This window comes from Carcharhinus amblyrhynchos, unplaced genomic scaffold, assembly GCF_965287045.1.
Source record: "Carcharhinus amblyrhynchos unplaced genomic scaffold, sCarAmb.v2.hapA chromosome_113, whole genome shotgun sequence".
Taxonomy (NCBI): domain Eukaryota; kingdom Metazoa; phylum Chordata; class Chondrichthyes; order Carcharhiniformes; family Carcharhinidae; genus Carcharhinus; species Carcharhinus amblyrhynchos.
Window position 1 is genome coordinate 473,827 of NW_027649853.1, and position 26,641 is coordinate 500,467.

At 44.1% G+C, this 26,641-nt stretch overlaps 1 protein-coding gene across 3 annotated transcripts in view; it reads right to left on the minus strand.

The window, feature by feature from the left end:
- Window positions 1-26,641, minus strand: part of LOC145338628 (voltage-dependent L-type calcium channel subunit alpha-1S-like) — a 421,023-nt gene that overhangs the window by 309,464 nt on the left and 84,918 nt on the right. For all 3 annotated transcript variants that reach the window (XM_080183005.1, XM_080183003.1, XM_080183004.1), the window contains exons 9-11: window positions 16,220-16,380; window positions 15,545-15,770; window positions 10,520-10,727 (exon numbers count right to left, since the gene is read on the minus strand). In XM_080183005.1, coding sequence (XP_080039131.1) covers window positions 10,520-10,727; window positions 15,545-15,770; window positions 16,220-16,380 — 595 coding nt within the window. The remainder of the gene's footprint in view (window positions 1-10,519; window positions 10,728-15,544; window positions 15,771-16,219; window positions 16,381-26,641) is intronic.

Here is a 26,641-nt window from a genome sequence, read left to right on the forward strand (position 1 = left end):
TCCGTTCTAAACCACCCCCCCCCCCTTTATCTTGAGGCTGTTCCCCCTAGTCCTACTGTCCTTTCTGAGCGGGAAGAGTCTCTCCACCTCTATCCTATCCATCCCATTCATCATCTTATATGTCTCAATGAGATCTCCCCTCATTCTTCTAAACTCTAACTTCTAATATTTCTCTTCGGTGTTCACGCAGGGGGACATGAATATAGCTGAGGAGGACATTGGGTTGCAGGGGTGTAAAATAGACAGTATTACGGTTGATAAAGAGGATGTGCTGGAAATTCTTGAGGGGCTGAAAATAGATAAGTCCCCTGGTCCGGATGGGATCTACCCTAGGATTCTCTGGGAGGCTAGAGAGGTGATTGCAGAGCCTCTGGCTCAGATCTTCAGGTCGTCATTGGTCTCTGGTGTAGTCCCGGAGGATTGGAGGATAGCGAATGTTGTCCCATTGTTTAAGAAGGGGAACAGAGACTTTGCCGGGAATTATAGACCGGTGAGTCTTACTTCTGTTGTGGGCAAGGTTTTAGAAAAAATTATTAGGGATAGGATTTATAGTTATTTGGAGTGTAATGAATTGATTAGAAATAGTCAGCATGGTTTTGTAGCAGGTAGGTCGTGCCTTACTAACCTTATTGAGTTTTTTGAGAAGGTGACCAAAGAGGTGGATGGGGGTAAGGCAGTTGACGTGGTATACATGGATTTTAGTAAGGCGTTCGATAAGGTTCACCATGGTAGGCTTCTGCAGAAAATGCAGATGTATGGGATTGTGGGTAATCTAGGAAGTTGGATCAGGAATTGGCTATCAGATAGGAGACAGAGGGTGGTGGTGGATGGTAAATATTCATCATGGAGTGCAGTTACGAGTGGTGTGCCTCAGGGATCTGTTTTGGGGCCACTGTTGTTTGTAATTTTTATTAATGATCTGGATGAGGGTATAGTTGGGTGGATTAGTAAATTTGCTGATGACACCAAAGTTGGAGGTGTGGTAGATTGTGAGGAAGGGTGTCATAGTCTGCAGGGAGACTTAGATAGGTTGCAGAGCTGGGCCGAGAGGTGGCGGATGGAATTTAATGCGGAGAAGTGTGAGGTAATTCACTTTGGTAGGAGCAACAGATGTGTCGAGTATAGGGCTAACGGGAGGACTTTGAATAGTGTGGATGAACAGAGGGATCTAGGTGTGTGTGTACATAGATCCCTGAAAGTTGGGAATCAAGTAGATAAGGTTGTCAAGAAGGCGTACGGTGTCTTGGCGTTTATTGGTAGGGGGATTGAATTTAGGAGTCGCAGTGTAATGTTGCAACTGTACACTACTCTAGTGCGGCCGCACTTGGAGTACTGTGTGCAGTTCTGGTCCCCGCATTACAAGAAGGATGTGGAGGCGTTGGAGAGGGTGCAGAGGAGGTTTACTAGGATGTTGCCTGGTATGGTGGGGAGGTCCTATGAGGAGAGACTGAGGGATCTAGGGTTGTTTTCGTTGGGAAGAAGGCGGCTAAGAGGGGATCTTATTGAAACATATAAGATGATTAGAGGTTTAGATAGGGTGGATAGTGATAGCCTTTTTCCTCGGATGGAGAAAGCTAGCACGAGGGGGCATGACTTTAAATTAAGGGGGGGTAGCTACAGGACGGATGTCAGGGGTAGGTTCTTTACCCAGCGGGTGGTGAGGGATTGGAATGCCCTGCCTGCTGCAGTTGTAGATGCGTCTAGTTTGGGGGCGTTTAAGAGATCTCTGGATAGGTTTATGGACGAGAAGGGATTGGTATAGGCTAGTGGGTCATTGTTTTTGTAACTGGTCGGCGCAACATCGTGGGCCGAAGGGCCTGTTCTGCGCTGTAATGTTCTATGTTCTATGTTGTTCTATGTTCTAACGAGTACAAGCCTAGTTTATTCAGCCTCTCCTCAAAGCTCAACCCCCTCAACTCCGGTATCAGCCTAGTAAACCTCCTCTGCACTCCCTCCAAGGCCAAAATATCCTTGCGTAAGTGCGGCGACCAAAACTGCACACAGTACTCCAGCTGCGGCCTCACCAATGCCCTATACAGCTGCAGCAAGACCTCCCTACTTTTATATTCAATATCTTTGGCTTCAATTAAATTTTCCTGCCCACTCCACATAACAACAGAGGCTATATTCCAGCCTTTAATATATCGAAAGCTGGAGCATTCACATCCTTCTGAGTAGAATATTCCAAAAATTCACAATCTATTGAGGCTGTAAATACCTGATCCCAGGTTATTTTCCAGTTTTCTTGAAACTGGGTCCTCATATTTTCATTTCCCCAGCCAGGAGAAACAATCTCAGTATTCACCCTGAGAAACCCCTTTAGAGTAATGAATGTTTCAATGAGATCACCTCTCATTCTTCTAAACTCCAGAGTATATAAACCCAATTTATTCAGCTTCTCATCAGAGGACAATCTTCTCATTGCAGAAAACCAATGCTGGAAACTTTGCTATACCATCAGGATATCATTTCTTAAATGTAGAAATTAGAACTCTAAAGCCACATTTCCTTATTCTTGTACTTCAGTTCCCTTGCAATAAGGGCTAAAATGCAATTTGCAAGTCCCACAAAACATCAGGATTTTCAAGTTTCACACTTCTGAAAAAATATTCTACTTTTCTATTATTATGATCAAAGTGAATAACTATCATTTATTTATAATTATCATTCAGGATGGCACAGTGGTTAGCATTGCTGCCTCACAACATCAGGAACCCAGGTTCGATTCCTGGCTTGGGTCAATGTCTGTGTGAAATTTGCACATTCTTCCCATGTCTGCATGGGTTTCCTCTGGGTGTTCTGGTTTCCTCCCATAGTCCAAAGATGTGCGGGTTAGGTTGATTGGCCATGGTAAATTGGCCCTTAGTGTCAGGGTGGACTAGCAGGGTAAATACATAGAGCTATGGGGATAGGGGTAGGTGGAATTGTGGTTGGTGCAGACTCCATGAGCTGAATGGCCTCCTTCTGCATTGTAGGGATTCTATGATTCTATGATTTACCCAGAACATCTGCCAAATCTGTCTCTTCATCTGAGCCATTAGTATAAATTGAACATACCTGAAGCCCCAGCACTGATCCTTGTAGCACTCTCTAGTCAATGATAACAAATAGGTGAATAAACAGTAGGGAACAAAGAATAAAATATGATAGCAAACTGGCCAGGAATATAAAAATAGACTGTAAGAGCTTTTCCACGTATGCGAAAAGATAATTAGCCAAGTTAATTGTTGGCCCCTCAGAGGCAGAGAAAAATTATCATTGGGATCTGTCAATAACAGAGGCACTAATGTCATCACGGCAAAGGATTTGTTTATTGAAAATGCCCCATTTCTCCCTGTTCTCTGCTTCTGGCATGGTGTTATAGTAGTTAGCACTGCTGCCTCATAGCACCAGGGATTCGAGTTCAATTTCGGGTAACTGTGCATAGAGTTTGTATGATCTCCCTGTGTCTATGTGGGTTTCCACCGGGTGCTCCGGTTTCCTCCTACAGTTCAAAGATGTGTGAGTTAGGTGGGTTGGCCATGCTAAATTGCCACTTAGTGTCAGGGGGATTAACCCTTGCTAACTACACTGGATTACAGGGATAGGGCCTGGGTGGGATTGTTGTCAGTGCAGACTCGATGGGCTGAATGGCCTCCTTCTGCACTGTAGAGATTTGATGAGTCCTGTCCAGTAATCAATCCCCTATCCGTGCTAAAATATCACCTGTAACCCCATGACCCCTTATCTCATCAACCTTTTATGCGGCAGCTTTTTGAATGCCTTTTGGAAATCCAGGTATACGACACCTCTAGTTCCACTTTATCTACCCTACCATGTATATCCTCAACAAAATTGTAAGATATCTCTCAAACAAGATTTTCCTTGGTAAAACCACACTGACTTTGGCTGATCATAGGATGATTTCTAAATGCATTAGGACTTCCTTCATAATAGATTCCAGCACTCTCCTGAAGACTGATGTCAGGTTAATTGTCTGTAGTTCCCTGTTTCTCTCTCCCTTCTTTCTTGAATAGCAGTGTTATATTCACAAATTTCCAATCCATTGGGACCATGCTAGAAACTTGGAAATTTTAGAAAATGATAATGAGCTCATCCACTACATTAACAACTTTTAGAACCCTAGATCGTAAAGCATCAGGTGCTGGGGATTTACTGGATTTTAGATGCTTGTGTCTCAGAACACAATACCTTTTTGTTCTGTAGGTATTAATTACCCAATTCCTTCAATTTATGACTCCTTAATTAACTTCTAATTATTGTATGTAACTCCCGTCTTTTACTGTGATGACTGAAAAAAAAATTGTGCTTAATGCTTCTGTTATTAACACATCTCCTTGATAATTTTTCTCTGCCCCTTGAGGGACTAATATTTAGTTTGGCTACCCTCTTCCTTTTCACATATCTGGAATAGCTCTTACAGCCATTTTTATATTCCTGGCTAGTTTCCTGTCATATTCTATTCTTTGTTTCCCACTGTTTATTTACCACCTAATGTTTCAGCCTATCCAATTAACCTTAGCCAGTTATCCCCTCACATAGATGTAATTGGCTCTAAGTTCAACGTTCTTATTTATGATTAGACCTCACTTCAAATTTAACATGGCATTCAATTACATTTTGATCACTGTTTAGCAGTGGATCATTTACTGTGACATTATTAATCAACCTTGCTTCATTACACAGTACAAGGTCTAAAATTGCTTTCTCGTGAGTCTGTTTCATGATGAATTATACAAGCAAACTGGCGTGAAACTACAAGCTGATCACCACTGTCAATTTGTCTGATCCAGATTATATAAACATTAGGATCCATCTTTGTTATAAGCACCAATAATATTTTGTTTGATACTGTGTCCAGAGAATGAGAACAATCATGTTACGTGGGCTCACTGGACATTTACAGGAGGGATTGGAGACGGACCCATTAAAACTTAGGCTAGGGACATAGTGTGTTATCATCCAGTCATTAGTGAATCTGCTTCCAGAAGCAGAGCATATCCTCAGCTGCGATTTCATGCGTAAATGTAATTTATCATTTGACCTGACAAACTGTTGTCTCTGGCTGATGGCACTGATAGAGGTAGCTATACTGAGATATACAGAAAGGATTTACACAGTTGGAGAATTGAGGATAAAATCTGCAGATATGACCAATGACGTGGGAACACAGGAGATTACTGTAAAGAATTCACAGGGCACAAACATAACTGTAGCTGCATGACAGTGATAGCTGTAGAGGAGAGGTAGTTGTAGAGGGCCCTGACCAAAACCCCAAAACAATACAGCTTTCCAAAATAAGCTGAGAGCGAGACTGCAAAAGTAATCACCAGCCGACCACAACAGGAGTCTTAAGCCCAGTAGCTTCAACAAACAATTCAATGACTTGGCCTGTCAGAAAACTGAACAACTCTTAGAACTAACAATCAACTGTAGGGAATTAAATAAAATGGCCCACTAACAGCACCAACAGTAGCAAAAGATCCTGCGACTATGATGAAGCAAGCCCCACAGACAAAATATTTCCCAGCTCTAGATATCAGTAATGGATTTTGGTCCACCCCTTTAAACCAACAATGCCAATACAAATTTGCCTTTACGTTTCAAGGACAAAGCACACATGGATCAGCTTGCCCCACAGCACTTTGCCTACATCATTGAACTCAACCCCCTCACCATATTAACAGAACACACCCCCATACAACTGCTACTGGATAGACAAATCAAAGACAGCACAATTAGCCAGAACTGCATAGCGCAGTGGACCCTAATGCTTCAGGGCTGCAACATTAAAGTAAAATGAGCCAAATTGCCCCCACCTTCTTAATGGACAACCTGAATTATGATGGAAAGTCTCATGAGTGCCAAATAGTGATAACAAATGATCTCAAGGGACCATTTGTGCCAAAACAAAAGGAGGGCAGACCCAAGGAAGACATATCCAAAGAAGGCAAAATAATTTTGTTTTAAATGGACTCTTTATAGTGAAAGATGCAAATAGAAAAACAGGGTCCGGATTTATGGGGAAGACTAGCAAGGTAAACCTCGACTGGAACTAGCTTTAAAGCTGCCAAGCAAAGTGAGCATCTAGGCTGCTGAGTCAGCAGCAGTTGCCGACGTAGTTAGTTATACCAATGAGTTTCCCACTGCGGACATACATTCTGTAACAGTCTGATAAACTTTCTGCCACTGTAGGAAGCGAGAGGATTTGTTTTGCCTGATGGAAAACATCTACAAGATCTTACTGGAATCCGGGAAGACTGGATGGTACTACACAAACCAGATGAAGGCAAAGGAACCATCAGTTTCTCATGGCAGCGTGGGCTCGTTGGGCCGAAGGGCCTGTTTCCCGGGCTGTTTTTGTTCTTTGTATATCCCTTAAGGAATGATAGATGCCAGCCCCAAGTCCTGATCCCGTGTCCCTGATCTGAAATCCACAGCAACAGCCTCCCTGACCACTGCCACAAAACCGAACCAGGAGAACTATGCTCCGCTCATGAAGCATTGAGGAGTCAGCATGGCTCCAAGGCCCACGGAAACATTTGATCAGACATTCCAATCAGAACAAAGCTAAACAAAACATCTTACAGCCCGAGTCCCCCTATTCTGAGCAAGATTTCATAAAAGCTCCCTTGCATGTCCGGACACTCAACCATCTAAACTTTGAAATGTGAAACTTCTGACTGAAAGCAGTGACATATTTATCTCCTCCCAATTCAAGCAGAAAGAAAGAAGGACCAGGCACGGTAGTCCTGGTCCTAGCAGTATATGGTTCTATCTTACAGGCACCACAGACCAAATACAGGTGCACGATCACAACTACACACTCAATTGTAAATTTTAAGATCGATCCACAAAATCTTAGGCCAGTATTTATGCTTGACACATTGACAAACCAAAAAGGGGCGGAAAATCAGTTAGAAAGCAGCTTTGAGGAAGTTAGGGTAGCAAGTGTGGAGCAGCACCAAATATAACCAATACAGATCTCCACCAATGGAGGAGGGTTAGAGGAATATATTTAAAACCATACAGATATTATCTAACGATAATATTATAATTATTATATAATAATATTATCTAACAAATGTATTTATCCTGGGTACACGTGGTTCACCTCACTGGGCGCAGGCAAATGTTAGGATGGTATGTTATGGGTACCAATAAAAGTCACTCAAATGCACCTCAGCATCCTTACAATAAAATTCAACCTAAGGAGACTAAGTACATCGATGATGCTCAGCCAATGATCTTCATGTATATATTAAAGAATCTTTTACGCATATTTGTAAATATTTGAGTTCACGAAAATACTGTACCAACCCATTTTTGCTTTTAATCTTACAAAGTTTGAGATTTGTATGTCCATTTGAGAAAATGTTTAAGATTGGGACCCATTTTGTCTTGACTTTTGCAATATTGAACTTTTCTGTGTATGAAGTTTAAAGTTAAGTTTTAACAGTTACCTAATTAAGAATGTCTGTATTCTGAAAAGAGTTAGGGATTTAGGCTGACTGTCTGAGACTCAAGTGCTTGCCTGAGAAGGGAATTTGACTTGAGTTGTGTGATCCTATTAGCTGAGGCTCATTGGATCAAGAAGGGGGCAAATGACTTGAGCAAGAAGACCCAACATTGGGCACTTCAAATTAATATACAGCTAAACAGCTTCTGCAAACAAAAAGCCTGATAGAATTCAGACAGGACAAGGTTATCACAGGTCAAAAGTCAACAGGGACCATACCAGGATAAAGGCAAAGTACTGCAGGTGGTCGAATCTGAAACAAAAACAGAAAATGCTGCAAAAACTCAGCAGGTCTGACAGCATCTGGAAACAGAATAGAGCCTGATGAAGGGTTATCCAGACTCAAAGTATTGGTTCTATTCCCTGTCCACAGATGCTGTCAGACATGCTGAGTTTCTACAGCATTTTCTGTTTAGGGACCACACCAGAGCTGTCTTGCAGCTTGTACTTGACTTCACAATGGGGGAGTCATTATGACCCAAAACAGAATGTAGATGACATATTGAAAGACAGGCTCAAACTTTACAATGGTAGAATTGTTATGGCCAAAACCATTCAGGAAGTACCAGCCAGAATAATAGAAAAAGACATTCGGTGGAATTCGAATGTCCAGCCCACCATGGAATCAGACCGGGTGAGGGATGGACAATGGAAATGTCCATTGACCTTGGATGGACTCAAGAACAGCTTCTTCCCTGCTGCCATCAGACTTCTGAATGGACCTATCTCACATTAAGTTGAGCTTTCTCTACACCATAGCTATGACTGTAATACTACATTCTGCATGCTTGCCCTTCCTCCTCTTTGTATGGTATGCTTTGTCTGTACAGCACACAAGAAACAATACAAATCAAACCAAAACCAAGGGAAGGGGAAAATAGAGTATGAAAGTAAGCTAGCAAGGAACGTAAAAACTGACTGTAAAATCTTATACAGGTATGTAAAAAGAAAAAGATTGACTAAAATTAAGGTAGACCCTTACAGTCAGAAACAGGAGAATTCATAACAGGGAACAAAGAAATGGCTGAGGAGCTAAATTCATAGTTTGCTTTTGTTTTCACAAAGGAAGACATGAGTAATGTACCAGAAGTTCCGAGAGAAATAAGTTTTGGTGAGTAGCTGAAGGAAATCAGCATTAGTAGAGAAATTATTTTTGGGGAATTGATGGGATTGAAGGCGGATGAACCTTCAGGGCCTGATAATCTTCATCCCAGGGTACTTAAGGGAAGGCTCTGGAAATAGTAGATCTATTGGTATTCATTTTCCAATATTCTTTTGACTCTGGACTGGTTCCTTTGGATTGGAAGATAGCTAATGTAAACCCGCTTTTCAAAAGTGGAGGTAAAGAGAAAATATGGAACTATGGACCAGTGAGCCTAACATCAGTACTGGGAAAGTTGCTCGAGTCCATTATCAAGGATTTCACAGTTCAACATTTGGAAGGCAGTGATATAATCAGACAAAGTCAACATGGATTTACAAAGGGGAAATCATGCTTGTCAAATCTATTGGAATTCTTTAAGGATTTAACTAGTAGAGTTGACCAGGAGAGCCAGTGGATGTTGTTTATTGAGACTTTCAGAAGGTTTTCGACAAGGTCTCACATAGCAGATTACAAGCGCATGGGATTGTGAGTAGTGTCTTGAGATGGATCAAAAGCTGGTTAGCAGATAGGAAGCAAAGACTTGGCATTGGTGGGTATTTTTCTGTTTGGTAGGCAATGACAAGTCGTGTAACACAGGGATCTGTGCTTGGACTCCAACTGTTAACATTATATATTAATGATTTGAAGAGGAAATCAAATTTGCAGATGATACAAAGTTGGGTGGGAAGGTGAGCTGTGAGGAGGATGCAGGGATTCTTCAGTGTGATTTGGACAGGCTGAGTGTGTGAGTATTTGCATGGCAGATGCAGCATAATTTGGATAAAAGTGAGGTCAGTCATGATCAAAATGAATGGCAGAGCAGGCTCAAAGGGCTGAATGGCCTACTCCTGCTTCTAATTTTTATGTTTCTATGTTTCAGTCAGCCTTCTTAGGGAAAAGTTAACTTAATTTTATTGTGTAAAAGTTGTTCCATTAACTTGCAAGTATTTTTAATTAAGCTAAGTTTGAACCACAGTCCTTTCTCTGTCTCAGAGCACCTGGGTAAATATGCTTTGAGTGATAAACTAGTCGAAGTATCTGTATAGAGTATTTCACAGGCAACATTTCTGTCTTGAACTCACTGCAGAACAGTGGGACTCCATTATAGCACATTCCACTCTCGAACTCACTGCAACCCAATGAGATTCCATTGTAGCACATTTACACATCTACCAGACTCCACCTCTATTACATTGAGTCATTAATTCATGCCCTCTCTTTCTCTGGGACACTAATTCCCAACCCCTCCCTCTCTCTGAAGTCTGAAGCTCAGCATCTGGTTGAAAGGATGAACCACAGTACAAAAGAGAGTGATGGTTGGCTCTGAATGACAGAAGACAACATCTTTTCACCAAAGGATTAAAATATAGCAGAGACTTTAAAAGAAAAGTAATGATTGCTGTTCTGTAACACCTTAAACCCGTCAAGTACTTTACTACCTCTAAAGTACTGTGCTATGATAGGAACATGGCAACCAAATCGCCAAGGTAGACATGAATAGAAAACCAATTCAGTCTAGAACTTTTCCAATTTCTGATGAAAAATCAACTTGAAGCTTTAATTTCTTTCTGACTCTATTAAGTCTGCCAGTATTTCCAGAATTTTCTGTTTTTATTTGAATTTATTTTGGCGCTGACTGTGGGATAAATAACGCCTGAGAGAGAGTTTGGAATCTTTTATATCCACTTAGGCGAACAGACAAGATCTTGCTCTACTGTCAAAAGACAGTAACTCTAACAATTAGTACAGTAGGGTCAGCTTTAAAGCTCAATCCTCTGGAGCGGGCCTTGAGTAACCTCCCAACGAAAGCATTTAAAGATAGCAATAAAGTGCAATTCATGCAGCCCGATACTGACCTGGAACACACTTAGCAATGCCTGAGGAAAGTTATCAAATGTGCTCCTTCGCACAACCATATCATCAAAGTTGAACTTGCCACCAAACAACTGCATCCCAAGCAATGAGAAGATAATGATGAAGAGGAATAGAAGGAGGAGTAAGGATGCAATAGAACGGACTGAGTTCAACAGGGAGGCAACCAAGTTACTCAACGACGTCCAGTACCTAAGCAAAAGAGAGAATTAGAATGAGGCATAAAATTTATGGCCCAAAGCACATCTACGGACAATAACTGCTCTAAACACCAAGGTAAAAATGTCAAGGTGAGCCAAAAAAACTGATATATTGAATTATACCAAAGAAAGTTATGACACGGCTAAAAAGCTGGAGAATACAGCATGCTGCCAGGCAGGAAGTACAGCATGCCGCCAGAGAGAGTGCAGTGGGCCACTAGACAGAGAATACAACAAGCCACCAGACAGAGAGTACTGCATTCTGCCAGACAGAGAGTACAACAGACTGCCAGACAGAGAGTACAGTATTTTGCCAGACAGAAAGTACAGTATTCTGCCAGACAGAGAGTACAACAGGCTGCCAGACAGAGAGTACAACACTCCACCAGACATGGAGTACAGCGGGACTTCAGACAGGGGGTACAGCACTCTGCCAGACAGGGAGTACAGTATTCCACCAGACAGAGAGTACAGTATTCCACCAGACAGAGGACACAGCATTCCACCAGACAGAGAGTACAGTATTCCACCAGACAGAGGACACAGCATTCCACCAGACAGAGAGTACAGCACTCCACCAGACAGAGAGTACAGCAGGCTTCAGACAGAGAGTACAGCATTCCGCCAGACAGTACAGCATTCCACCAGACAGAGAATACAGCACTCCGCCAGACAGAGAGTACAGCACTCCGCCAGACAGAGAGTACAACAGGCTGCCAGACAGAGAGTACAACAGACTGCCATACAGTGTGTACAGCATTCCACCAGACAGAGAGTACAACACTCCGCCAGACAGAGAGTACAGCATTCCACCAGACAGAAAGTACAGCACTCTGCCTGACAGAGAGTTCAGCACTCCGCCAGACAGACAGTACAGCATTCCACCAGACAGAGAGTACAACAGACTGCCAGACACAGAGATCAGCACTCCACTAGACAGAAAGTATGGCAGGCTGCTAGACAAAGAGGCCACAGACAGAGAGTACAGCAAGCTGCCAGACAGAGCATACAGCAGGCTACCGTAGAGAGAGAGCACAGCAGGCCACTAGACAGAGTATACAGCATGCTGCCAGACACAGAATACAGCAAATAGTCAGGCAGACAGTACAGCAGTCTGCCAGACAGAGAGAACAGCACTCCCCTGGCAGAGAGTATAGCAGATTACCAGACAGAGAATACAGCACACCATCAGGCAGAGAGTACAGCACTCCACCAGACAGAGAGTACAGAAGGCCGCCAGACAGAGAGTACAACAGGCTGACAGACAGAGAGTACAACACTCCGCCAGACAACGAATCTAGAACAAGATGGCACAGTCTCAGGATAAGGGGACCATCATGAGGCCCATCATTCAGCGGTTATGAATCTTTAGAATTTCCAACATAACCTCAACTTTTACAGACTGTACATGTAACTGCAGACCTCCAGCCTTCAAGGAATTCAAATGAATCACCTTCACACCTTCTCCAAGACACAGACATTGTTCATGAAATGTTGCGTCCAAAAGTGAAAAAAGCACTTGAGCTGAAGCCTAAGCTGCAAAGGTTTTGTATGACATCCTCACTTTTGTAACCTATTTATCAAGCCAGCTATCCCCCGTGTCTTTGTAACAACTTTTTTATCTTATCCTGACACCTCAGTGTGTGGATGTCAAGCCCCAGGTCTCTCTATTCCCGCACTTACCTTCATAATTGCATCTCAGTTCAGTATTGCTATCACAATCGTGAACCTCTGCCCCTGCACACTTAAGTTTTGATCATCCTTTAAATAGAACATAGAACATAGAACATAGAACATTACAGCGCAGAACAGGCCCTTCGGCCCACGATGTTGCGCCGACCAGTTACAAAAACAATGACCCACTAGCCTATACCAATCCCTTTTCGTCCATAAACCTATCCAGAGATCTCTTAAACGCCCCCAAACTAGACGCATTTACAACTGCAGCAGGCAGGGCATTCCAATCCCTCACCACCCGCTGGGTAAAGAACCTACCCCTGACATCCGTCCTGTAGCTACCCCCCCTTAATTTAAAGCCATGCCCCCTCGTGCTAGCTTTCTCCATCCGAGGAAAAAGGCTATCACTATCCACCCTATCTAAACCTCTAATCATCTTATATGTTTCAATAAGATCCCCTCTTAGCCGCCTTCTTTCCAACGAAAACAACCCTAGATCCCTCAGTCTCTCCTCATAGGACCTCCCCACCATACCAGGCAACATCCTAGTAAACCTCCTCTGCACCCTCTCCAACGCCTCCACATCCTTCTTGTAATGCGGGGACCAGAACTGCACACAGTACTCCAAGTGCGGCCGCACTAGAGTAGTGTACAGTTGCAACATTACACTGCGACTCCTAAATTCAATCCCCATACAAATATGTATGCTATTCTATAAATATGTGAAAGGTAAAAGGATAAGAAGAGAAGGGATAGGACCTATAAAAGGTGAGGGGGGAAAGGTTTGTGTGGAACCAGAAGAAATGGCAGAAGTGCTTAACGAGTACTTCGCCTCAGTTTTCACAGTGGAAGCTGATCTGGGAGATTTTGTTATGGATTTGCAGCAGATGGAAAAGATTGAGTACGTGAATATTAAGGAGGAGGATGTGTTGGAACTTTTGAATTCTATCAAGGTAGATAAGTCGCCTGGACCAGATGGGATGTACCCCAGGATACTGTGGGAGGCGAGGGAAGAGATTGCAGAGCCCCTGGCGATGATCTTTGCGTCGTCAATGGAGACGGGAGAGGTTCCGGAGGATTGGAGGATTGCGGATGTAGTTCCTATTTTCAAGAAAGGGAACAGAGATAGCCCGGGAAATTACCGTCCGGTGAGTCTGACCTCAGTAGTTGGTAAGCTGATGGAGAGGCTTCTGAGGGACAGGATTTACAAACATTTGGAGAGGTTTGACATGATCAGGAATAGTCAGCATGGATTTGTCAAGGGCAGGTCGTGCCTTACAAGCCTAGTTGAGTTCTTCGATAATGTGACTGAACACATTGACGAAGGAAGTGCCGTGGACGTAGTGTACATGGACTTCAGCAAGGCGTTTGATAAGATCCCCCATGCAAGACTTCTTGAGAAGGTGAGAGGGCATGGGATCCAAGGGCCTTTGGCCTTGTGGATCCAAAATTGGCTTGCCTGCAGAAGGCAGAGAGTGGTTGTGGATGGGGCTTTTTCTGAATGGAGGTCAGTCACCAGCGGTGTGCCTCAAGGATCTGTTCTGGGACCCTTGTTGTCTGTCATTTTCATAAATGACCTGGATGAGGAAGTGGAGGGATGAGTAAGTAAGTTCGCTGATGACACTAAGGTCGGTGGTGTTGTGGATGGTCTGGAAGGATGGCAAAAGTTGCAGCAGGACATAGATAGGATGCAGGACTGGGCGGAGAAGTGGCAGATGGACTTCAACGCGGATAAATGTGTAGTCGTCCATTTTGGCAGAACCAACGGGATGAACGAGTACACTATCAAGGGCAGAAGTCTGAGTAGTGTTGAAGAGCAGAAGGATCTAGGGGTCCGGGTACACAGGACTCTTAAATCGGCCTCGCAGGTGGAGGGGGTGGTCAAGAAGGCGTATGGTGTACTGGCCTTCATTAATCGAGGGATTGAGTTTAGGAGTCGGGAGGTAATGCTGCAACTTTATAAGACCCTTGTCAGGCCTCATTTAGAGTATTGTGCGCAGTTCTGGTCGCCTCACTATAGGAAAGATGTAGAAGCTATTGAAAGGGTACAGAGGAGATTTACAAGGATGTTGCCTGGACTGGGAGGCATGCCTTATGAAGTTAGGTTGAGGGAGCTGGGACTCTTTTCCCTGGAGAGACGAAGGTTGAGAGGCGACCTGATAGAGGTTTACAAAATGTTGAGAGGAACAGATAGGGTGGACTCTCAGAGGCTATTTCCCCGGGTTGAAATGGTTGCTACGAGAGGACACAGATTTAAGGTGCAGGGAGGGAAGTTCAGAAGTGATGTTAGGGGTAAGTTTTTCACTCAGAGGGTGGTGAGTGAATGGAATTGGCTGCCGTCAGTGGTGGTGGAGGCGAACTCGCTGGGGTCTTTTAAAAGACTTCTGGATGAGTATATGGGGTTTAATGAGATTGAGGGTTATAGATAGGTCTGTAGGTTGGTAGGTGTTGATGTGATCGGCGCAACTCGTGGGCCGAAGGGCCTGTTTGTGCTGTAGTGTTCTATGTTCTATGTTCTATTCGCTTTTTCAGTGAGGCATCTCTGGATTCACCTGTTTAACTGGTGAGGTGAGTAATTCTGCTGACTCAGTGAAATTGGAGAATGAACCGTTATTTCACAGAATCTTTACTGTAGAAGAGGAGACAATGCAGCCCAACGCTTCTACTCTGGCTCTCTGAACAAGCAATCCATGCAGTTCCACTCCTCTGCCTTATCCCGCCTTGCACATTCTCTTTTCAGAATCAATCCAATTCCTTTTTGAATACCTCGATCGAAATTGCCTCCACCACCCTCTCAGGAAGTTCATTCTGGATTCCATTCACCCTTTTTGCCAATTATTTTAAATCATTGCCCCCTAGTGCATGGGAACAGCTGGTCATGCTTTCCCCTTCCAATAACTTTCAAGATCTGAATACCTCAATCAAATCTCCTTTCCGCCTTCTTTTCTTCAATGAAAACAGTCCCAACCTCTCCAATCTATCCTCATAGCTACAGTTCTTAATCCCTGGAATTATCCTTGTGAATTTCCTTTGTACGCTTGCCAATCCCTTCACATCTTTCCTCAAGTGTGGTGCCCATAACTGGTTGACTTAGTATTTGTTGACTTCATACTTCTGGTCCACAAACCATACCTGGTGATTTTGAAGATTCTCAGAAGTCGGATACATCGGAGGACGGAGATTCCAAGTGGAGACATTACCCTCACCTCAACCAGAATAGTCTCCAGGATCCCAGCACACACCACAAAGCAGTCAAATCGATTAAACAGAGACACAAAGTAGGCCTGCAGGCCAAGGCTGAACATCTTCAGGACCATCTCCACCGTGAACAGGGCTAAGAGCACCTTGTTAGCATTGTCTACAATATGAGGAAGAAATAGAGAGGGAGAATAAGAGAGAGAGATTAACAAAGACAGAGATAGAGGGATATTAACAGAGAGAGAGCACAGCTGAAATGATTGGATTGAGCAAGTGGAAATGACTATTACCATGGATGAGAGCAGCTGTCTGTTATTAGGGCCAGGATTATGGGAAAAAAATTGTAAAGTGCTGTATTGGGGGTGGGGAGAAAGTTGAGTGTGGGAATGGGCCTGGAGGGGTGAAGCAAAGATTAAGGATGATTGAGTACAAGATAGGATGGTTGTGTCTGTGGGGGGTGAAGTGATGAAGAGGCAGGGCTCGCCTGGGCGCAGGGCCGGGTCTCTCTGGGCGAGGGGCCCGGTGTGCCTGGGCGAGGGGCCGGGTGTGTCTGGAAGGTGGAGTTGTTTAGTGATAACATTGACTAGTGATTACAGATTTTGATCTTACCTTGGACGTTGGTCAGCCAGTCAGGTTGATGGTGGTGCTCCGAGGCAATCATTAGAGTGTTGAGGAAAACCAGGAATATCACTAGCCAATAGAAGAAGTTGGATTTCACAAATGCCCTGCACTTCCGCCTGAACATCCGATTCCACCTCTGACATCGCCAGCTGCAGGAAAAGCAAAGTAGTAAATCCCCAGCTCAGCTCTGTTTGTAGACCTGAGCACTACTGCATACCTCTATCCAACTCTCCCAGCATGTGCAGAGGAAGTCAGAATCTGCTGAGCTCCCCCTTCCAAGCCCAATTTTCGGGTCTGCACTGTGTCTGCAAATGACCAGGATTCTAAGGCCAGACGCCAATGGCAATAATCATTAGTAACCCAGGGAAAACAAGTTGTTTCATCTCTCCATAAGCCCCCTGCCTGAGCACAGAGTCACAATATAGTGTCGATCTACAATTATGTACTTAGCACACCAGCTTTTCTTCCCTGAAGGGCATCATGTGAACCAACTGAATTTTGATAACAGCTTCACTGTTTATCACCAGCAGAAAAACCTGCATGACTCGGGATATTGAGGTCCTGGTCAAGAAGAAAAAGGAGGCACATGACATGCATAAGCAGCTGAGATCAAGTGGATCCCTTGCAGAGTATAGAGGGTGCAGGAATTAAGAGAAAAGTCAGAAGGGCAAAAAGGGGACATGAAATTTGCTTTGGCAGATAAGGCAAAGGAGAATCCAAAGAGCTTCTACAAATGCATAAAAGGCAAAAAAATAACTTGGGAGAGAGTAGGGCGTCTTAAGGATCAACAAGGTCATCTATGGCAGATCCACAAGAGATGGGTGAGATCCTAAATGAATATTTCTCATCAGTATTTACTATTGAGAAAAGCATGCATGTTAGGGAACTTGTGGAAATAAATAATGATGTCTTCAGGAGTGTACATATAACAGAGAAGGAGATGCTGGAAGTATTAAAGCGCATCAGTGTAGATAAATCCCCGGGACCTAATGAAGTTTATCCCAGGACATTGTGGGAGGCTCGGGAGGAAATTGCGGGTCCCCTAGTCGAGATATTTGAATCATGGATAGCCACAGGGGAGGTGCCTGAATTTGGAGAGTGGCAAATGTTGTGCCTTTGTTTAAAAAGGGCTGCAGGGAAAAGCCTGAGAACTACAGGCCGGTGAGCCTCACATCTGTAGTGAGTTAGTTGTCAGAAGGTATCCTGAGGGACAGGATCTACAGGCATTAGAGATGCAAGGACTGATTGGGGACAGTCAGCATGGGTTGTGAGTGGAAAATCATGTCTCACAAATTTGATTGAGTTTTTTGAAGGGGTAACCAAGAAGGTTGATGAGGGCTGTACAGTTGATGTTATTTACATGGACCTTAGCAAGGTCTTTGACAAGGTACCGCATGGTAGGTTGTTGCATAAGGTTAAATCTCACGGGATACAGGGTGAGGTAGCGAAATGGATACAAAATTGGCTTGATGACAGAAGACAGAGGGTGGATGGAGAGGGTTGTTTTTCAAACTGGAGGCCTGTGCCAGTGGTGTTCCTCAGGGATAAGTGCAGGGTCCACTATTATTTGTCATTTATATTAATGATCTGGATGAGAATTTAAGAGGTATGGTTAGTAAGTTTGCAGATGATACCAAGATTGGTGGCATTGTAGACAGTGAAGAAGGTTATCTAGGATTGCAATGGGATCTTGAATCAATTGGGACAATGGGCTGAAGAATGGCAGATGGAGTTTAATTTAGATAAATGCAAGGTGATGCATTTTGGTAGACTGAACCAGGGCAGAACTTACTCAGTTATGGTAGGGCATTGGGGAGAGTTATAGAACAAAGAGATCTAGGGGTACATGTTCAGAGTTCCTTGAAAGTGGAACCACAGGTGAACAGAGTGGTGAAGAAGACATACAGTATGCTTGGTTTCATTGATCAGGGTACACGAGTCTTGTTGAAATTCTACAAGACATTGGTAAGGCCACACTTGCCATACTGTGTACAGTTCTAGTCACCCTATTATGTAAAGGATATTATTAAACAAAACAGAGTGCAAAAGAGATTTACTAAAATGCTCCCAGGACTTGTTAGCTTGAATTATAAGGAGAGGCTCAACAGAATGGGTCTTTTTTCCCTGGAGTGTAGGAGGCTTAGGGGTGATCTTATCGAGTTCTACAAAATAATGAGGGGCATACATCAGCTAGACAGTTAATTTCTTTCCCAAAGGTGGGGGAGTCTAATACTAGAGGACATCAGTTTCAGGTGAGAGGAGAGAGATACAAAAGAATGTCTGGAACGAGCAACCAGAGGCAATAGTAGAGGCAGGTACAATTTTGTCTTTTAAAAAGCATTTAGACAGTTACATGGGTAGGATGGCCACAGAGGGATATGAGCCAAACACAGGCAATTGGGACTAGCTTAGAGGTTAAAAAAAGGGGCGGCATGGACAAGTTGGGCCGAAGGGCTGTTTCCATGCTGTAAACCTCAATGGCTTTATTGCTAACACCTTTCAAATCTTCAGGAAGTTCTAAAAGATACTTTCCATATTTCAAATATTTGTTTGGTTGTACAAGGCAAGAGCATTTCTTAAAAAAAAAGGACCTCCCATCAAAGCTTAACCTTTTGCACTCATCACAACTGAACATTCTTTAATGGGATGTAGATGTCGCTTGCTAGGTCAGCATTTGTTTCCTAGAACAATAGAACATTGAAAAGTGACAGTGCAGAAATAGGTCATGATATTTAAATAGCATGATGTATGTGACTGGTCAGCCCATTGTGTCTGTGCTGGCCAATAGAGAAAAAAAGATACTCGCTGCTCATTTTAATCCCACTTTCCAGCACCTGGTCTGTCACCTCACAGGTTCCAGCTCTTCACGTACAGATCTAAGCACCGTTTAAATGAGTCCAGTGTTTCAGCCTCAACAACCAACTTGGGCAGTGAATTTCAGAAGTCCACCAGCCTCGGGCTGAAATGTTTTTCCTCATATCCCCTCTCATTCTTTTCCCAATCACCTTAAACCTACCCTCCTGGTAATCAACCCTCTCCCCTCAGCTAAGGGAAACAAGTCTTTCCCATCTACCCTGTCTACCGCCCTGATAACTTTGTAAACCCCAATTAGGTCACCCCCTCAGCCGCCTCTGTTTTAAGGAAAACAACCCTAGGCTAGACAAGGTAACATTCTTGCACTCTATCCAGAGCAATTTTGTCATCCCTGTAATGTAATGGCCAGAAAGGTATACAACAGATTTGTCTCAGAAATCAGCAAAGACCAATTTCAGATGGGGCAAACAGTGTTTATCCTGCTAATGACAATGGCAGCTTTTTCTGCCATGTAGTGTGGCACTTGGTGAAAAACCTTTGAAGGCAGGGTTTCACTCTGTATCACTGCTGGACGGCCTCTGATTTACCTGCCCCACCATCACCTCAGAGCTTCAATGATCTGGGCACTATGCACACTGCTGACACAGATTGGACTTTGCTGGAAAGTCATGGCTACCAGACCTAGGAAACTTTCTGCACCCAGGATTACTGACACCTCCCTTGAGCACCTGCTGGTTACAGTGGAGGTCTGCTGTGATGTACTGTATCCACACTCTGGGCAAAGAGCTGCAACCAAGATGACCAACTGAGCATGGGAAGCGATCACAGTGCTGGGTAAGTGCCAATGACCTGTGGAAGAGGACAGCCATCCAGTGCTGCAAAAGGATGAATAATCTCCTCCATTCTGCCAAGGTAAGTCACTCTCAACTCACACAGCTATCATACATCCACTGGGACCTCATTCACTGCCATCTCAAGGAACACGACTGCTCGCTCTCCCACACACACCTCATCTCCCCTGCAGGTTCTGTCCTCATCACCTCACTGCTCCTACTCACCATCCACACCATCTGCCCTGCTGGTGTCCTGCTTTCAGTCTTGCCGTGCTTAGCACGTTTGGAGAGGTGATGACACCCCAGCACAAGTGGTTTGGGTTTATGGTGGGGTGGGGGTGGAAGAAGAAAGGAAGAGCCACCAAATATTTACCAGCATGTTGCCTGGTATGGAGGGCATTAGTTATGAGAAGAGGTTGGAGAAACTTGGTTTGATCTCATTGGAATGACGGAGGTTGAGGAGCAACCTGATAGAAGTCTACAAGATTATGAGAGGCATGGACAGAGTGGATAGTCAGAAGCTTTTTCCCAGGATGGAAGAGTCAATTATTGGGGGTCTAAGGTGCAAGAGCCAAGGTTTAAAGAAGATGTACAAGACTAATTTTTTACACAGAGGGTGGTGGGTACCTGGAACTTGCTGCCAGGAGGGGTAAACCATGGAACCATAGAAACCCTACAGTGCCGAAAGAGCCATTCAGCCCATCAAGTCTGCACCGACAACAATCCCACCCAGGCCCTATCCCCATATCCCTATATATTTACCCACTAATCCCTCTAACCTACACATCCTGGGTCACTAAGGGTCAATTTAGCTTGGCCAATCAACCTAACCCGCACATCTTTGGACTCTGGGAGGAAACCGGAGCACCTGAAAGAAACCCACACAGACAAAGGGAGAACGTGCAAACTCCGCACAGACAGTGACCCGAGCCGGGAATCGAACCCGGATTCCTGGAGCTGTGAAGCAACAGTGCTAATCACTATGCTACCATGCCAGTAGTGGAAGCAGATACAATTGTGACTTTTAAGGAGCGTCTTGACAAGTACAATAGGATGGGAATGGAGAGATATGGTCCCAGAAAGGGTTGGGGGTTTTAGTTCAGTAGGGCAGCACGGTTGGTGCAGGCTTGGAGGGCCGAAGGGCCTGTTCCTGTGGTGTAATTTTCTTCATTCTTTGAAGCCAATTCTGTACCTATCTTATCAGCTCACTGTAAATCCCATGCGTCTTCACCATCTGTATCAGCCTGCCATGGGGGACCTTGTCAAAAGCTTCGCTGAAGTCATTGTAGGTACCATCCACCACACTGCATCAGTCATCAATCATCTTTGACAGTTCCTCAAGAAATTCAATCAAGTTTGTGACACACGACCTTCCCTGCACAAAGCCATGCTACTTAGCATTAATAAGTCCATGGGGGCGATTTTTCCAAAAAGAAACTAAGTTCCCAACAGGTGAGAAAATGGGAGATTTTTAGCAAATTCTCAGCACTCCGTGCATCACAGAGTCTGCTGGAGGATTCAAGACAGTAGTTGGGGAGGAGGGGAGGGCAGAACGAGTCGTAATCTCACCCCAGGGGCCGACATTAGTGCGCTGATCAGGCCACTGTGCATCTCGAAGATAGTAATCTCTGGACTACTACCGGTGCCACGTGCTAGTGAGAATAGGAATAGGAAGGTTAGGCAGATGAATGCATAGCTTGACAGCTGGTGCAGGGGACAGATTTTTGAATCATTGGAATATTTTCTGGGGAAGGGTGACCTGTTCAGGAGGGACAGGTTACACCTGAACTGGAGGGGAACTAACATCCTGGTGGGGAGATTTGCTAGAGCCACTCAGGAGGGTTTGGCAGGGGGGTGGGATCCAAAGTAGTAGGGAGACAGAAGAGAACATTGAGGACAACACAGTAGTTAAAGAGAGCACATTAAGTAGTAAAAGCAGTGTCAGTAATTCTAGTACCAGACAGATCAGGCAAAAGCAAGACAGATTAAACTGCATTTATTTCAATGCAAGAGGCCTGACGGGCCAGGCAGATGAACTCAGGGGATGGATGGATATGTGGGGCTGGGACATCATAGCAATTACTGAAACATGGTTAAGGAAGGAACAGGACTGGCAGCTCAATGTTCAGGATACAAATGCTGTAGGAAAGATAGAACAGGAGGTAAGAGAGGAGGGGGAGTTGCACTTTTGATTAGGGAAAACATCAAGGCAGTACTGAGAGGGGATATATCCAAGGGTTTGGCCACTGAGTTTATTTGGGAAGAACTAAGAAATAAGAAGGGGGAAATCACATTGATAGGGTTGTACTATAGGCCCCCAAATAGTCAGCAGGAAATTGAGGAGCAATATGTAAGATTACAGGTAGCACCAAAAAAAAGGATGGCAATAGTAGGGGATTTTAACTTTCCCAACATTGGTTGGGACAGCCATAGTATTAGAGGGTTGGATGGAGAGAATTTTGTTGAGTATATCCAGGAAGAATTTCTCATTCAGTATGTGGATGGCCCGACTAGAGAGGGGGAAAACTTGAACTCCTCTTGGGAAGTAAGGAAGGGCAGGTGACAGAAGTGTTAATGAGGGATCACTTTGGGACCAGTGGCTATAATTCTACTAGTTTTAAGAAAGCTATGGAGAATGATAGGTCTGGCCCAAAAGTTAAAGTTCTAAATTGAGGCAAGGCCAATTTTGATGGTACCAGGCAGGAACTTTCAAAAGTTAATTGGGGTAGATAATGGCATGGCAAAGGGACATCTGGTAATTGGGAGGCTTTCAAAAGTGTGATAACCAGGGTTCAGGGTAAGCACATTCCTCTTACAGTGAAAGGCAAGGCTAGCAGAAGTAGGGAACCCTGGATAATTCAGGATATTGAGGCCCTGGCTGAGAAGGAGGAGGCACATGACATGTAAAGGCAGCTGAAGAGTATAGTGGGTGTAGGAGTAGAGTTAAGAGAGAAATCAGGAGGGCAAAAAGGGACGCAAGACTGTTTTGGCAGATAAGACAAAGGAAAATCCAAAGAGTTTCTACAAATACATAAAAGGCAAAAGAGTAACAAGGGACACAGTAGGACCTCTTAAGGATCAGCAAGGTCATGTGCGGATCCACAAGAGATCCTAAATTAATATTTCTCATCAGTATTCACAGCTGAGAAAAGCATAGATGTTAGGGAACTTGGGGAAATAAACAGTGATGTCTTGAGGAGTGTACATATTACTAAGAAAGAAGTATTGGAAATCTTAAATCACATCAAGGTAGTTAAATCCCCGGGACCTGATGAAGTGTATCCCAGGATGTTGTGGGAGGCTAGGGTCCCCTGGCAGAGATATTTGAATCATCAATAGTCACAGGTGAGGTGCCTGAAGATTGGAGGGTGGCAAATGTTGTGCCTTTGTTTAAAAAGGGCTGCAGGGACCCTGGGAACTATAGGCCGGTGAGCCTCACATCTATGGTGGGTAAGTTGTTGGAAGGTATTTTGAGACACAGGATCTACAGGCATTTAGAGACGCAAGGACTGAGTAGGAACAGTCAGCATGGCTTTGAGAGTGGAAAATCATGTCTTTCAAATTTGATTTTTTTTGAAAGAGTAACTAAGAAGATAGATGAGGGCAATGCAGTTGATGTTGTCGACATGGACTTTAGCAAGGCCTTTGACAAGGTACCACATGGTAGGTTGTTGCAAAAGGCTAAATCTCATGGGATCTAAAATTGGCTTCTTGATAGAACCCAGAGGGTGGTGGTAGAGGGTTTCTTCAAACTGGAGGCCTGTGATCAGCGGTATGCCTCAAGGATCAATAATGGATCCACTGTTATTTGTCATTTATATTAATGATTTGGATGAAAATGTAAGAAGAATGGTTAGTAAATTTGCAGATGACACCAAGATTGGTGGCACAGTGAATAGTAAAGAAAGTTATTTCCAATTGCAACGGGATCTTGATCAATTGGGCCAGTGGGCTGAAGAATGGCAGATGGAGTTTAATTTAGATAAATGCGAGGTGATGCATTTTGGTAGATTGAACCAGGGTAAGACTTATTCAGTTAATGGTACAGCACTGGGGACAGTTACAGAACAAAGAGATCTTGGAGTACATGTTCATAGCTCCTTGACAGGTGGACAGAATGGTGAAGAAGGCATTCATCATACTTGGTTTCATTGGTCAGAACATTGAATACAGGAGTTGGGATGTCTTGTTGAAGTTGTACAAGACGTTGATAAGGCTACATTTGGGATACTGTGTACAGTTCTGGTCACCCTATTGTGGAAAGGATATTATTAAACTATAAAGAGTGCAGAAAATATTTACTAGGTTACTACCGGGACTTGATGGCTTGAGTTATAAGGAGAGGCTGGACAGACTGGAATTTTTTTCTCTGAAGCATAGAAGGCTGAGGGGGTCTATAAAATAATGAGGGGCTAGATATTCAGTATCTTTTCCCAAAGGTAGGGGAGTCTAAAACTAGAGGGCATAGGTTTAAGGTGAGAGGGGAGAGATACAGAAGTGTCCAGAGAGGCAATTTTTTCACACAGAGGGTGGTGAGTGTCTGGAACAAGCTGCCAGAGGTAGTAGTAGAGGTGGATACAATTTTGTCTCTTAAAAATCATTTAGACAGTTATATGGGTAAGATGGGTAGAGAGGGATATGGGCCAAATGCAGGCATTTGGGATTATCTTAGGGGTTTTTTAAAAAAAGGGCGGCATGGACAAGTTGAGCCAAAGTGCCTGTTTCCATGCTGAAAACCTTGATGACTCTAATTTGTGCCTAAGTGACAGTGTATCCTGTCTCAGAATTCATGAAGACAACTGTAGGCCTTTCACAGTTCGAACGGGAATTTATAATGGGGAACAAAATGGCGGACTAACTAAATACATATTTTTGTTCTGTCTCCACAAAGAAGGACACAAATAACGCACCTGAAATGTTGAAAATATAGGGTTCAGTGACAAGGAGAAACTGAAGCATGGAGGTCTAGGCAGTAATTCTGCACTGTCATTCTCCAAATCGCTGGCCAGCTTAATTGCTGGCCAGCCCCATGACAGTCTCCACTACTGCCTCTCAAACCCTCACACCCCTGATTGCTGGCCTCCCCAACCTCCCTAGCAGCCCTAACCTCCCACCCACTGGGATCGCTGTCAAACCTCTTTCTGCCTGCGAGCCCTGTGCAGAGTAAACAAAGAACAAAACAGCACAGGAACAGGCCCTTCGGCCCTCCAAGCCTGCACCGATCATGTGTTCCTATCTAGACCATCTGTTTGTATCCCTCTATTCCCAGTCTGTTCATGTGGCTTTCTAGATTTGACCTAAATGATTCAAGCATGCCTGCCTCAACCACCTTGCTTGGTTGTGCATTCCAGGCCCCCACCACCCTCTGTGTAAAATACATCCCTCGCATATCTGTATTGAACCTTGCCCCCCTTACCTTGAACTTGTAAGCCCTTGTGTTTGTCATTTCCGACCTGGGAAAATGCTTAACATAGAAACATAGAACAGTACAGCACAGTACAAGCCCCTCAGCCCTCGATGTTGTGTCAAGCTATGTCCAATCCCAACATCAAGCTATCCCACTCCCTATCATTCTGGTGTGCTCCATGTGCCTATCCAATAACTGCTTGAAAGTTCCTAAAGTGTCCGACTCCACTATCACAGCAGGCAGTCCATTCCACACCCCAACCGCTCTCTGAGTAAAGAATCTACCTCAGACAACCCTCCTATATCTCCCACCATGAACCTTATTGTTATGCCCCCTAGTAACAGCTACATCCACCCAAGGAAATAGTCTCTGAACGACAACTCTATCTATCCCCATCATTTTATAAACCTCTATTAAGTCGCCTCTCATCCTCCTCCACTCCCTCAACCTTTCCTCATAAAACCTACCCTCCAAACCAGGCAGCATCCTGGTAAATCTCCTCTGACTCTCTCCAATGCTTCCACATCCTTCTTATAATGAGGTGACCAGGACTGCGCACAATATTGCAAATGTGGTCTCACCAAGATCCTGTATAGTTGCAGCATAACCCCACGGCTCTTAAACTCAAACCACCTGTTAATAAACACTAACACACTATAGACCTTCTTCACGGCTTTATCCACTTGAGTGGCAACCTTCAGAGATCTATGGATATGAACCCCAAGATCTCTCTGTTCCTCCACATTCCCCAGAACCCTGCTGTTGACCCTGAAATCCACATTCAAATTTGTCCTACCAAAATGAGTCATCTCACACTTACCAGGATTAAACACTATCTGCCATCTTTCAGCCCAGCTCTGCATCCTATCAATGTCTCTTTGCAGCTTACAAGAGCCCTCCACCTCATCCACTACTCCACCAGTCTTGGCGTCATCAGCAAATTTACTGACCCATCCTTCAGCCTCTCTTCCAAGTCATTGATAAAAATCACAAATAGCAGAGGACCCAGCACTGATCCCTGTGGGACACAGCAGGTAACTGGCTTCTAGTCTGGAAATTTTCCATCCACCACCACCCTCTGTCTTCCATGAGATAGCCACTTACTTATCCAATTGGCCAAATTTCCCTCAATTCCACACTTCCTTGCTTTCTTCATGAACCTACCATGGGGAACTTTATCAAATGCCTTACTAAAATCCATGTATATGACATCAACTGCTCTACCTTCATCCACATATTTAGTTACCTCCTCATATAATTCAATCAAACTTATGAGGCAAGATTTACCTGTCACAAGTCCATGCTGACTATCTCTGATTAAGCTGCATCTTTTCAAATGGTCATAAATCCTATCCC